Genomic DNA, 15,304 nt, shown 5'->3' on the forward strand with positions numbered 1-15,304 from the left:
AGGTCAGTAGTAGAGCCCTTGCCAAGCATGTACAAGACCTTGGGTTCACTCCCAGTACTATAAAAGATTATTTATTTTTAAAAATAAAAAAATGCAACTGTTAATATATCATTAATCTTATTAATTAATGTTATTAATATATATTATTAATTAACAACAATATTATTTATACATTAATATATTTATAGATAGTATTAATATCTATACTATATTTATGTATATATGATTCTTAACAATGAACTAAACCCTTAAAGCAAATATTTAATAATAAAATTAATAATCAGGCAGAGAGAAAATTTCCTGGTTATTATAATATGTATCTTAATTGTTGCCATTGGAGCAGTAAGTATGACTCTTTTTTTAAGATGTTCATGTGATATCTTTCAGATTTAAGTAAGTTAGTTTGAAGTTTTCATGTAACCCATGTTGACTGAGTCAGTAACTTATATGTCCTTTCTACCTGTATTTGAAATTAATGTTAGCAAATTTCGGTCAGCAGCACTAGGTAAGATCACAACTGCATACCAGGCTGGTGGGTCTTTCACAGGTTCACAGGCTCATTTTCACTAGATACTTTTTCAACTCCTGCTGTGTGGTTTATTCTGCCTCCAGCAAGGGCAGTGAAGCTGGCAACTGGGCTGTCCAAAACTGAAGCACAAATTTGGTGACAGCTCGAGCAGTAAGGGAAAAGGACATGCATGTGAGAAACAGTGCTAACTACACGGAGGTGTGGCCGTTGATAGGCCACTGTGTTTGTAAACATGGTAGTCATCTCATATTAAGAGCAATGCTTGAAATGCTAGTCTGAACTCACCATCTGTCTGGCACACAAAAATTATTTCGGTCATTTCCAGAGAATGTTTACAATAGTTTCCGTGGAAGAATGGGATTTTGATGTTGCCACAAACCACACCATTGACCATCATGGCTTCACTGTGTTGACAGTGCTGGGGGAAGGGAGAGAAACAGTCTATCCCTGGACACAGTGATGAATTACTGGGCCAACACTCTATGGTCATGCAGCTTTGAGTATAGTTGAAGTAGCCCCGACTCATGTAAGTAGGGCATGGAAGGCAGAGATCCTGAATGTATTTGTGAGTTCATTTTATAGGTTGGTGGGTGAAAGGACGGACAGACGGATGAATGGATGGATGAATGTATGAATGGACAGACAGACGGATGGATGGATGGACAGGCTAATGAAGGGGTGGATGAGTAGATGAACGTTACACAGGCAAAGAGGTGGGTGAGTTAGTGAGGGTGTGAGTAAAGGTACTTCTGATGGAGGCATAGATGGGTGGATGGATACATGATTGATGGATGCTTGGCTGGATGAATAGGTGGATTAGTGGGTGGATAGATGAACAGATGGACAAACAGAAGAATGGATGAATAAAGACAAGGATACAGGTAAAGGACATTCCACTAATTCTGTGATTCCTGCGCCAAGGAAAGGAATCTAATAACAGATTTTTATGTGTCTGGGCATTTTAAAGCATGCCATCTCGCCTAATTACATGGGGCTATAATTGTGTCTACAGTACAGAACGTGAAGAAATGCTTTTCAGAGGCACGAGGCATTCCCTTCTCTCAGGAAGCCAAGCCATAGCTGCTCACACTTCCAGAATGGGAGTAATTTATAGAGTGAGCAGGAGGCCGGTGCACAGCCGGAAGTGGAAGAGCTGTGGTGGGTTTTGTGAGTTGAAAGAGAGCCATTGCCTGTGTTAGGAGAAAGGCTAAGCTAAGAAAGGAGTTAGCACCACACTACCCTGCCACAGTCTCCCTCTGAGAGAGTAGTTGATATGTCCTGTAAAGACAGCATGCTTTCTCTTTTCCTCAAATCTCCAGCATCTTCAAATTCTTATGTCTCAGGGAGTTAAATAGTGGGGGCAAGTATTTGTATGGAGAATGCTCTGGCGTGGGGGGCTCTTTGCTAAGAGACTTGGCCCCCAATCCCTTTCAAGAAAGCTTCCACGAATTAAAACTGCTTTTTGATATTCAGACAAATTTAGAGTCGAAATAGGAGACATACAGAGAATACTTTGTCTTCTGTTTCAAACCTTTGTGGTGTTTTGTTTCTGTTCTAGGTCCTGGGGCATGAACCTAGCGCCTCCTAAATAATAAGCAAGTGATCTACCACTGAGCTATGTTCTCAGCCCCCTTTTGTATTTTTTTATTAGGAAACAAAGTCTATAGATAACTTTTGATCTTTCTGACCCAGCCTTTTGAGTAGCTGAGATTACAGACCAGACCCACCAGCCCTGAAAGCTTTAAACCTTCCTAAGGTACTTAGCTGGACTTGTGAACCATACGAGTGTGGGATGCACAGCCGCTCAGTAGTTCTCGTATTGGTGAGGCCCAGGTGTTGCTGGGGCAGAAGGCTCATGCCTGGGCCATTGCAGGCAGGGTGGCAGGGATATATTCCAAGAGGTTCCCATGGCTGGGTACCCTCGTCCTACCTGTGTGCGACAGCTGAGCTGGTCCATTGATTCATGTTGGGTGTGTTGAAAGGACTGTGTTCCATTTGGGTCTCCCTGCAGTATTCCCCAGGGATTAGTTGTATCATTTTATTTGTGACAGGATCTCCTTCTATATCACAGGCTGGCCCCAAAGCCACCTTATAGCCCATGGTGACTTGGAATTTATGGCAAGCCTCCTGCCTCAGCTTCCCAAATGCTGGTGTTCCAGTTGTGAGCCACCATACCCTGCAGCTGTATCCTGAAGTAAGCAGATGGAAGAACAGATTTCCTCGGGCAAGGCTCTGGCAGTTAGCCTTTTCCAAATAAAAACTCATTTTACCGAGATTCTTAGTTCCTGGCAGGACTGCCATCAAAGCGCCTTGCCAGTAAAAAAACTAAAGAGGAAAAAGGTGAAAAGCCCGCCGGTCCCAGCCCTGCCTGAAACATGCCAGTGATTGGCAGATTGTCTCCCTCAGTTCTAAATAAAGCTTCAACCCCAGGGAAAGCATAGAGACCAATTAGGAATTCTGAACTGCAAATGAAACACCTTGTTTACATAGTCTAGTTTCAAGGCAAGCCAAATGAATCTGCTGTCTGTCTGATGCATTTTTTACTTTACCTGGTCACTACCAGTTTGACTGAGTTGGCTGTCTCACAGAATTGTTTAGTATTGTCCCTTCTTGGAACCAGTTTCTTCCATTAGCCTTTTATGATACCCTTACACTTGGGAGGAAAGGTCTATGATTAATATTATTAACAAAAGGAAAAGATGATCTGATGCTATTCAGGGACGTTTGGAATGTAGTTAGCCATGTGCTGGAATGACCAAACAGGAAATGAATGTTATAGGGCTTTAGGATAAAATCCAATCGAATGCAGATGGTATTTTATTTTAATTACCTTCGGTTTCTGTTGTATCCATGGAGTCTGATGAGCAATGGGATTTACAGTTCACCCCAACATTGTATAAATGGATGAAGTGTACATTTGTTTAAACAGAACACGGGGGGGGCAGCGAAGGAGGGATGCTTGTCTTTATCTACACACAGACACATACACCCGTGTCACCCCTGCGAGGCAGCTCCCTACGCTCATCTCTACCAGCTTCTCTATCGGCGTCTCTATCTTCGCATTCCTTTACACATAAAATACATATTATTTTATGTACACGGTTGTTTGGCCTGCATGTATGTCTACGCCACATGCATGCAGTTCCTGTGGAAGCTAGAAGAGATCACGGGATCCCCTGAAACTGGAGTTGTTAGCCAGCATACAGGTGCTAGGAACTGAACTCAGGTCCTCTGGAAGAGCACTCAGTGCCCTTAACTGCTGAGCTGTTCCCTTCTGTACGTTAATTAACCTTTGCTTTATTTCCTCCTGAAGGGGCCATCTTGTTTTGCTTTACTGATCAGCCCTATCACGGTGGGGGTGGGGACAACCTCTGTGTTCCCAGTATGAGGTATTGGTCACTGGTTTTCTCTAAAGACTGTCATTGAAGCAAAATGAAACCATTTGTTTTTTAACTTGTTCTTCTGCTAAACATTTGTAGAAGGGCAGATGTTACGGAAGCTTCAGCCAATAGCTGAAAAGGCTCACAAATTTTTAAAAAATTACTTGTTCTGACTCTGTTCCAAACTGGCTTATAGTTTAGATGCTGCTGCCTGTGTCTTCCAAGCCTTACATTTTAGCTACATGACTCTAGTTGAGCCCTTTTCTTTCCTTTGGTTCTCAGCCAGTTGGATGATGAAAATGGAAAGATGGTGATGTGATTGGAGAAAATTTCAGTGCCTGCTTCTAGGCTGTGGGGACCTTCTAGTTGGTGCCTCCTGTTGGGACTTTGATGCTTCCCAGTTGCAGCGTGATTTTGGGGGTCTGCAGTGGGCATTCTGCATAGCACAATGGGACTTTGCCCTAGAGTTTAATCAGGGCTCGGGTTTCTTTCCAGCGGTGATGCAACATTTAAACAGATCTTTCCATTAACCACAGATGGAATTGTATCTGACAGTTTGTGTGTGAGAGCCGTTCGAATAACAAACAGAGAGTTCCTGGCAGACAGCAGCACACAGTGAGTGACCACAGTGGTCTCCGGGGCCAATGGACTATGCAATGGGCAGGCTGCTCCTGCCCAGGATCATCTGCCCATATGGGTGGGGATAACGTTCCATCACTCTGACTGGGTGTCACAGACCACCACTCCTCCCAAGCAGTACTGAAGACCAACCGCCACGAGCTGGTGGCTGTCTCTCCCCATTTCAGAACAGCACAACTGATTTTAGGTGCAATGGCAAAAGGGTTTGAGTTTTAAAATGCACCAATTTTAAATGCTCAAAAGACAATATTTTTATAATTTTACCTGCATATTTGGCACTTCTTAGTGACATCAAAGGCCTTACGGCCTCAAAGAAGAGGTACTCATTTGGGTTCTCAGGCTTGAGTTGGCAGCTGCCCTCTCCCCCACTCACTTCTTTGGTCAGGGACATCCTTCTTCCTGTATTGTCAAGTCTGAATCCTGATTACAGCAATGTCCTCCAGGCTGCCCTCCGGTGAGCCTCCATGTTGCCTCTGACCCCCAGCTAACCCCTCCACTCCCAAGGGATCCTCTGAAGCCCCCTGTTGCCACTGTCCCAAGTGGGCTGTACTCCCACCTCTTGGCTTCCTGTGGCCCCTTGAGCCCAACAACACCAGCCTTTGTAGTCCCCCCATGATGTCATACTTCATTCCTCTTGAGCCTTTGCACAGGTCGCTCCCTATCTTTCCCTGTCTCTTTCTGATCTCAACTATTCCCACTACCAGGAAGCCTGGGGGCATGGTCTTGCTCTTCTTATAAGCTGTGGATTTGTGTTCTAGATTTGGCCTGGGATGGGTGCACATCGCAGTATTTGATAGCAACCAATCAGGACTAGTTGTTTGCTTAGGATCTGTTTGGTGTCAGAAACAGAAGATGCTTAGGGCATCTCTGAGTTCTAGAATGGGCTAGGGAGTAGCACATCCAGTGTGCTACACCTAACAGAACCAGTGGAGAAGATTGGGAAGGCAAACCAACCAGATTGATGAATTCTCTTGGGGAGAGGATCCTGGTCACTGAAATACAGTTCCTTGCCAACACAATACGAAGCTGTTGAGAGCCAAGGCTGCATCTAGTTTTTCTTTCTTTCTTTTTCTTTTTTTTTAATCCCTTTACAAGCCTAGCAGTCACCCAGTAAAAGCTAACAGATGCCAAATAAATGTTTATTGAAATGTCTCTCAGTTTTCACAGACCAGGCCCGTGCATCGGGCGCACAATGGCTACCTAACTTCATTCGCATATCAACAGCTTTCTATCTAAATGTTTTAGATATAAATTGTGGTTCACCCCAGTTCGGTGGTTGTTAACCCCCACAGGAGAACCGGAGAATGTTGCTGAAACCAAAATGACAGACTAGGGGAGTGTGAGCCAGTGTCTGCTAGAGTTGTTGTGACAAAGGGTCACAGACTGACCGGGTGGCTTGCATAACAGGTGCCTACCTACATCTCACAATTGCAGAGGTCAGGAGGTGAAGGGGAACATTTTGGCCGTGTGTTTTTATGAGGTCTTTTGCACATGACTGTGTTCTGGCTGTGTCCTCACATGGACTCCCTCTGCACATCTGTGTGCTAATCTCATATGAGGACATTAGTAATAATGGATGAAGGCCTACCCTAATGACCTTACTTTAACTCAACTTGTCTCTTTAAAGACTGTCTCCAGAGGTTTGGGTGTGGCTCAGTGGCAGAACACTTGCCTAACATGTGTGAGGCTGTAGGCGTGAGCTCTCACAGTCTCATTCTGAGACATCAGGGGTTAGGATTTTAACATAAAGTAGAGCAGTGGTTCTCAACCAGAGAGGGTCAAATGACCCTTGCACAGAGGTCACCCAAGACCATCAGAAAACACAGATATTTGTGTTATGATTCATAGCAGTAGCAAAATTACAGTTATGAATTAAAATCAAAAATAATTTTTACGGTTGGGGAGTCACTACAACATGAGGAACTGTATTAAAGGGTTGCAGCACTAGGAAGGTTGAAAACCACTGATCTAGAGGGAGACACAATTCAGCCATAACAATCAACCCAACTGGGCTGTGGCTGTAGCCTCTGGTTTCAGTGACTAAGCCAGTAACTGTCTGTGTCCTTCGGCAAAGTGAGAAGTAACTTGGGATGGATGGACAGCTTCAATTGCCCAAAGTACCCACAAACATACTGCTCATATGGCTAGAATCTTCTACACTGAATTCAAGGAACGACTTCTATAGTGTTTTTCTGTGGCTGAAGGTGAGGCGCTGTGTGTGTGTGTGTGTGTGTGTGTGTGTGTGTGTGTGTGTGTGTGTGTGTGGAGTTGCTTCCCTGTTTCCTTGGTGACGTGAGAGGGTGAGGATGGTAGGATTCTAGGCTGAGTAAGAAAACATTTCATGTCCTGGGTTTCCTAACTTTTCCCCACCGTCTACTGCCATGGCTTTTCTGTTGTGGGTGTACAATCGGCATAGCAACCTGGCGCATAGCAACCTGGCATCCCCTCAGAGCAAACCCCAGGCAGAGGCAGTGTATCGCTACAGGTGGGCTCAGGCATCCTGCTAAGGCCAGATCAAATGTAGGCAGTAACCTATGGCAACAATTCCCCTGTCCTCTAAGGAGGTGACAGCTGTCACTCCCATGCCTTGCACACGCTTAGAAAACCCTTTAACCCCCATATTTTCACCTGCAACTCTTTGATTTAATCCGTGAGTTGTATTTCCTTGATCTGACATAGCATATTGTTCTTAAACTGTCAAAGTGACCAGAGAACATTTTTTTTTTTTCTTTAGAGACAAAAGGAGAAGGGCAGAGGAGAAAGAGCCAAGAGATAAGAAAAAGCTAGAGGTGGTGGCACATCTGTCTTCTCAGGATATTCCAACACTGAGGGGACCAGGTAGGGACATGTAGATGGGAGCCATCCTACAGGGAACACCAACGCCTTAGAGAACCATCAGACTCCAGTTAACAAGGGGGCCTTTAGTCTACTGGGAAATGCGGTTAGCATCTGAGAACAAGAAATCGAATAGGGGTGCAAACCAAGCACAGTGTCTTAATATTTAAATTTTCTTTTTCGGTAAAAATGTATGCTTTCCCCTTTATGTCTTAGTGATGTATATGGCAGAAGAGGATGGAAAGGATGGCTGTCTCTTCAGGGTTTGCTCCATGATCCTAATCACAGTGGGAATGAGACCCCTTTGACAAACTGGTCAAGGTTGTGGAGAGCAAAAGGTCAAGCCCCTTTCTGAAGCATTTCCGTGAGGTTCTCAGAAGTCTCCTTCTATTACATTAGGGACAAGAGCCCAACTTCACGTCCCCTCGGGTTGTGTAACCATTGGTGAGCACTGCCCTCTTCTAACTCTCTATGTAGCCACTTGTTGAGCCCTTCAGCCGGTTGGATGTTGGTATTGGGAGTAATTAGTATTGATGGAGACTACTCATGACCGTACTGGCCAAGCCCCACACATAGTTATGGTTTGGAAACTAAAGCCCCGGCAGGGTGTCAGACTGTCTACCCGGGCTTCTTTCCTTCTGCTGTTCCCCTTTGCCTGAGGGCTTGGGGATTTGTTGGTTCTTAGACCCTGGGGACATAGCCTCTGACTTCCTCTGCTGATTTATGTGGTGTGTAATCAGACTACCTTACCATACTGAAGTCCCTCTTGTCTTTTTACATTTACAGAGTAGAGCATACTTCTCTTTAAAGCCAAAAGGTACAGGGAGGAGAGATGCTGGGAGCTAGCTCCTCTTCACTGGGCACAGCTGTGTACGGAGCACAGAATCCATTTAGGATTCAACAGAGACCGTCCTCTGTTAAAAAGTTCACCAGCTTGGCTCTAATCCACCCCCTCCCTGATATGCTGTGTAGTAGTCTTTAGTACAAAGAACTCTGGGAATGTCTTTTGTCACCTTAGCTCTATCCACACCATGGATAGACCCTAGGCTCCCTTAGAGAAAGGGGACTCCCAAAGGAAGCTTGCTGGGGTTTCTCAGGACCTAGTAAACCCCTTATGGGCAGGAAAGGGCTCAACAGCAAAGCAGGCAGAGCTTTACGCTGTCATTGTCAATGCCATCACATGAGAGGATTTTTCTAAACAGCCCTTTGTTGCTTAAGACACCGAGGACCAGTGTGTCAACTACTAGGCTTCTGGTCTGGCAGTGTGCCTCTGGCTCACAGATGAGGAAACAGCTTAAAGCTGCCTCTGGGACTACGTGACCAGGGAGGAGGCAGCATCAACAACTCTTGACACCTGCAGGGTGTTTACTGCTGTCCCTTCAGGGTCTCCCACCCTCCCCACCCTGCCCTCTGCCTCTGGGTCTCTGCTTTGTTTTCACAGACTCCCCTGACTGTGTCTAAATTTTATCTCATCTTACACAGGAGGGGAGTCTGAGAGGCTGGGCTTTAACTTGACTTCTAAAACAAAGTTAGACACATGCTGCAAAGCAGAGCCCAGAGCTGGGGCGAGGCTCTGGGCTGGATCCTAGGCCATGTGCAAGGGCCTCTGTTCATGTAATCCCAGGGAGAATCTGGAACCTTCTCTATACTTAGAATTCTTTCCCAGAGCAAAGAGCTTTTTAGGGTAATTCTGGTATAGGTTTAGCAGGAAACGAACAGAAGCAGAGAAAAGGGAAGAAAAGTCTGAATGAAGTTCAAAGACATCCTAACGCTTTGTACCAGTTTGTGGTTGTAGGCTTGGTGCTCAGCAGATGTGACACTTAGTAGCTGTGCTCCCATCCCAAATCATGTATTACTGATGTTCCACAAAAACCCTGAGCAAATGTCATACAGTACTCAATACCCATGCTGGGTGTGGTCATGCCAGAGCATGCCTGGGTTCTAGTATTAGTAGACTGGGTAGAGAGGATTGTGAGTTCAAGGCCCTCCTGAGCTATTCCAGACTAGCAGATACAACATAGTAAGACCTCATCTCAAAAGGAAGAGAAATCTATCTAAATCATATTTCCAATTCAGAAGTATGTTTTTCAAAAGTCTCTGATTGTTCCTTATATACAGCCCGAAGCATATTCATATTTAAGATCTGAACTATGGCTCCATTAACTCCATATGATTTCCAGGCATTGCCTCGCACAGTGAAATGCAATGAAGACAGGACTCAGACCCTGTCCAGGTAGCTGTAGGGTGGCAGCGTAGGATAACTGAACCTCTGTTTGAAGTTCGCTCATCTTTACATCACCATGACAACTACCTGAGATAAATAAACTTACGGAAAGTGGGTAGAAGGGTGAACGATAATTCGTTTATGAGAATACCATAATCCATTGCTTTAGTAACTTAGATTGATTTCAAAAGAGGAGAGTTCGCTTTGGCTCCAACTTTGGAGGTTGTAGCTCATAGTCGCCTGGTCCTAGGGTAGTTGTTCTCAGCCTTCCTATCACTGTGACCCTTAAGACAGTTCCTCACGTTGTGGTGACCCTCAGCCAGAAAATCATTTTTGTTGCTATTTCTTAACTGAAATCTTGCTTCTGGTATGAATCATAATGTAAAATATCTGGGTTTTGATGGTCTTAGGTGAGCCCTGTGAAAGGGTTATTTGACCCCCGAAAAGGGTTGCAACCCACAGGTTAAAAACCACTGTTCTATTGGTTTGGGCCTATGTCAGCATACATCATAAAGGAAACAGGACAGAGAAGACAGATTCTCCATATGGCAGCTGGAACACAAAGATAGGTAGGAAAGTACTGGCCAATATTCTCTCAAAACACACAGATCCTATCAAAATTATGAAGGACATAACTTCCTTCAACTAGTTCCTCCTATCCCCTCAGTGCTGCAGTTGAAACCCCATACATGCTAGACAAGCAGTCTACCGCTTATCTAAAATCCACCCAAGACCCCACCTCATTTTTTTTTAGAGATGTATTTATATGAGTACACTGTAGCTGTCCTCAGACACACCAGAAGAGAGCATTAGATTCTATTACAGATGGTATGTATGTACCACCGTGTGGTTGCTGGGAATTGAACTCAGGACCTCTGGAAGACCAGTTAGTGTTCTTAACCACTAAGCCATCTCTCCCGATCCCCCCTTTAAAGATTTATTTATAATATATACAATGTTTTGTCTGCACGTATGCCTCCACACTATAAGGGGGCACCAGACCTCATTACAGATGGTTGTGAGCCGCCATGTGGTTGCTGGGAATTGAACTCAGGACTTCTGGAAGAGCAGCCAATGCTCTTAACCTCTGAGTCATCTTTCCAGACCAAGAACCCACCTTTTAAAAATGTGTTTTTCTGCTCCAATTTTTCTTATTAATTGTAGCCGTGCATAAGAGTTATGAAAAATAACTAAGCCACAGATTCCATATTATGTATTGAAATCCTCTCTGCCAAAGAAATTGGTCCATTGCTTTTTTTTCCCTTTAATTTAGCCTCAGGCAAATTCTTAGGACAAGGACAGAAAGCAGCTCGATTTTTTTGCCAGATATCTTAGAAATGGACTCCAGCCCAGTTTCTGATACTGTTTTCCTCTGTAACATCTTCATGGCCCCCATTGCTCTCAGCACACTGCCATCCATTCTCCTAGCAGGATGGCCCATTAAGCTCTGTTTACGGCATTTACCCTCTTTTCTATTTCTCTCCACACTCCCCCAAGTTCCAAAGTCTTCCGTGTTCCTTAAAAATGGCAACAGCGTAATGAGGTTCTTTACAACAGCACTCCACTGTCTGGTACCCATGTCTCTATTAGTTACCTTTCTGTTGCTGAGATAAAAATACCACAGCTAATGTAGCTTACAGAAGGAGGGCCTTACTTGGGATTACTGTTTTAGGGGTTTGAGAGTCTGAAGTGGGGCAGGCATGAGGGCTGGAATAGGAAGCTATAAGTAGGAAGCAAAGAGAGCTAACTGGAAGTGGTAGATCCCCCCCCCACCAATAAAACACATCTGAACCATGGGTACCTTTACATTTAACCACCACAAGCACAAGGGACCATAGGTAATTCCACAGAGATCTTGGTGCTGCTTCTTCTAACACAGGTTGTTACATTTGCCGGGGAAGTAGTCCCAAGGACAAGTTGCCCACCGTTGGTTCTCGCCAGTTGCCTTCAGGTTCTACAGAAGCATCTGTTCCACCAGTGATATGCTAGAGACCTCAGTGATGCAGCTCTTTGCTGTAAATCACATGACCATGTACATAATGACAGTCCATGAACATGCCTATGTGAAAGGACCATTCTGCATGCATGAGTGGGCATTCTGTTTCATCCACTTACTTGGTTTTGGGACATGAGCATATTTCTGGCCTTCTTAGTGTATCCAGGTGGCTCCTGGGCTCTAACTTGAGGGGACCCAAACAGAGCCTGGCTGGGGTGGAGCATTGGTGTGTTGGCCTTGGTCAGGAACCAAGTGTATTTACCCCTCAGCTCCCCCAGAACCTACTACTGGACCCATGAAATGCTCTTACACATCTCTGTTGACTGAGCAGGTAACTGCGTGACTCCAGGATGCCCACCAGGCAGAGCAATCGGGCCAGAAAATAGCTTATTCTTTATGATGGTCAAGAACTGAGAAATCCTGTTGCACTTTCCCAGAGATGGATGAGGAGTTAGGCAGTAACCAAAGCTTGAGTAGAGGACTGAGTGACAGCTAGCCATATTGGCCACTATACTAGTCTGACCTGAGTCCCTGTCAACAGAGTTGGATCCTAGAAACTCCCACACTGGGCGCATAACCCATACTGTTTGGTTTCATTGCCCTGACACTGACTTGGTCACTGGCAGAAGCTTCTAATGAGCGGGCCTATGACTGGAGGGCAGAGAGAGCTACCATACCATTGGGGACCCCCAGTTTTGCATCGGATCCAGTATTGGCACACCTACCCTCAGAACCGTGTCAGCATGGGGCTTTCCCCCTGAACCCAGCAACAACAAGGAGCTGGGATGCTTAGCTCATCCAGATGGCAACTCCATACTGATGCTTGTTTCCCTCACAATATACACCTAGGCTCAGAACAGCACAGCTACCTCCTCGGAGCGGAAATGAGGCCTGGTAGCGCTGCAGCTCAGGGCTGTGAGCATGGCAGGAGAAATGGACTCACCCCTGGGAGTTCAGAGCCTGAGGAATCCTCTGTGTTTTAGAGCAAACACTGAAGCACACTGCCTTACAGCTTTCATACCAGTAGAGCTTTCTTGTTCAGGTGGCGAGGCTGTAAAATGCTATCAGTGGGTATTATGAGCAAAACGTCTCACTTTCTCATTTTATTTTCTGCTGGAGTCTCTTTCCATGGTGCTCATAAATTACCTAGGACTTGAAACTGAAGCTTTTACGAATGTATAATCCAAACCGGATTTCAAGCTCCTTTCAGGATTTTTTTTTTCTTGTTGTTGTTGTTGTTGTTTTGAAACAGTGCCTTGCTATGCAACTCTGGCTAGCCTGGGATTTGCATCAAATGAACCTTCTGCCTCCCAGGTACTCGGATTAGGTGTGTGTCCCCACATCCAGCTTTCTTGCTGGGTTCCTAATCAGCCTAGTGCCTAGATGAGTTATAGACCATTCGTATCAGTGGTGGGACAAGCTGTGGTGATTCTTCCTGCAGCTTTTGTCCTGTATACCAGGGAGGCTTTGACAACCATGTCTGCCTGTGAGACTACCAGTCAGGTGCTGTGCTTCCTCCTTTAGGAGATGGAGAAGCTGATGCTTAGAGAAGGGGGAGGGGAATCTTCCCTTTGACACTAGGGGACCCCACTCCCTGCTTTCTCTGGGACAGCCATTCTAACTTCCAGGACCAGCCTGTGGTCCTGAGCAACCTTTAAGTTTCCTTGTCCTTCATTGTTTCCTCTTAAGTCTATGCCAGATCTTATAGGCGAGCCTGTCTTGTGTAGAGTAACCTCACTGCTCGGTGGGAGCCCCAGAATGGGATCCAGCCTTCCCAACAGCAGGGGTTCCAGGCTCTTGAGAAGCACATTCTCATTTTTCCGGTCTTGGCCCTCAGCACTGGCTTGAACCCTAGCAGGAAGCATTGTTGAGGGGCCAACCACCCCAGCAAGGCCAAGGAAAACATATCTGCTGCCTTGGGTTCTTGAATAGGTTTCTGCAGTTGGAAAGCAGTGTTCACAAGCAATGAACAGATGCTGTATGCTGGGCACTGGTGTGAATGTTTCGTACACACTGTGTCCACGGTGGGCCCTAGAACTCTCTGTGTAGACAGACATACAGGCTCAGGAGGCAGCACAAGTTGTAGAGCTGGGTTTTATTCCAGGCATCCTGGGTCCTGGACCTCTGGCCTTCTGTGCCGTTTATTCCCACCTTTCAAACTTGCTTGTGCAAGAAGGTAAGCCATACCACGTGAAGGAAATTTATAAAACCCCCAATTATAAATTCGCAGTAATGTTATCCAAGACTTACTGTGGTTAGCGCTTTGCTGTTTCCTTTTCTAGATCTTTCTCTGTCCATGTTTTGGTGCTATGTTTCTAGGTGCTGCACCAATCTCTGATACGTGGACTATGGTCATTTGCTTACCCATGTCCTCACTAGACAAACATCTCTGGTACAGTTTGACTGAACAGTTTCTTTGCTCTCTCATTCAGCCTCTCCATGCCCGTGTTCTCTTCTTTGGAACAACAGCTGTTTGTCCTTTTTTTTTTTTTTTTTTTTTTTTTTCTTTTTTTGGCACCGTCACAGTCGACTGTTTTTAGCAGAATAACTTCAAAATCTGTCAGTGGGGTGTAGTCACCACCATTCAGTGGGGTGTAGTCACCACCATTCAGTGGGGTGTAGTCACCACCATTCAGTGGGGTGTAGTCACCACCATTCATAATAAGCCCGCTTTCAACTGTTGTCAAAGCATCTCTTGGTGCACACCATCCAGATCGCCTACCCACAATCTTGTAAAAGGCTGAAGTTGGGAGGTCACCAATCTCTCATCTCTCTCTGTTATCGGTAACAGACACCTATGCTCTCATCCTCCTTTTCTCTTATCAGTCACAGACGTCTCTGTTTAGTTTGCATGTACCCACACACGGATGTCACACACAGTGTATGTGTGGAGGCTAAAGGGTAAGTATGGAGGATAACTCTAGACTTTTCCATGAGTTCCTCAGGTTTGTGCTAAGTGCCTTTACCCACTAAGCAAATGCAGGCTTACACACATGCGCTTGCGTTACAGCATGCACGTGGAGGTCAGAGGATGGCTTTCAAAGTTGGTTCTTTTTCCACATTGTTTCTGATCTCCTTGTTGCTGCCACACTGTGTACCCCAGGCTAGCCCACCCTTAAGCGTCTGGGCAAGTCTCCCATCTTGGTTTCCCCAGCTCACTGCAGGTGCGAGATTACAGGTAAGAGCTGATGCATGGTTTTGTTTTTGTTCTCTAATGTGGGTTCCTGAGTTTAAACTTAGGTTGCCAGGCTGACATAGCAAGTACTTTAGCCATGGAAACACCGTACCTTTAAATAAGCAATATCTACTTTTTTCCTGATAGGTAAAATGGCTCCAACAACAGGAAGTGAAGCGCAGGGTCAAGAGACAGGCACGAAGCGACTCTCTTTACTTCAATGATCCCATCTGGTCCAACATGTGGTACATGGTAAGTAAGGTGTTGGGGCCTCTGTCTTCTCTGGGACATGAGCACCCTGTGCCTCTGAAGTGGGTTAATTTTCATTGCTGCTTCATAACTGTAATTTTGCTAGTGTTATGAATCATAATATAAATATCTGCTATTTGACCTCTGTGGCGGGGCCATGACCCACAGCTGAGAACCACTGCTCTACCGGAAGGCCCGACTGTGACTGTGTGAGGGTCTAGACAGGGCTCTGTATGGGGGGAGGAGCTTTGCTGATGGAGACCGTGACACCGGGACT

At 45.4% G+C, this 15,304-nt stretch overlaps 1 protein-coding gene across 2 annotated transcripts in view; it reads left to right on the forward strand.

Annotated features, from left to right (window-relative positions):
• Window positions 1-15,304, forward strand: part of PCSK6 (proprotein convertase subtilisin/kexin type 6) — a gene marked incomplete at its 5' end in the record, with an annotated part of 176,723 nt that overhangs the window by 46,465 nt on the left and 114,954 nt on the right. For both annotated transcript variants that reach the window (XM_080914064.1, XM_080914065.1), the window contains one exon: window positions 14,926-15,030. In XM_080914064.1, the coding sequence (XP_080770190.1) occupies window positions 14,926-15,030 (105 nt within the window). The remainder of the gene's footprint in view (window positions 1-14,925; window positions 15,031-15,304) is intronic.

Source organism: Micromys minutus (genome assembly GCF_963924665.1).
Source record: "Micromys minutus genome assembly, chromosome: 3".
Lineage (NCBI taxonomy): Eukaryota > Metazoa > Chordata > Mammalia > Rodentia > Muridae > Micromys > Micromys minutus.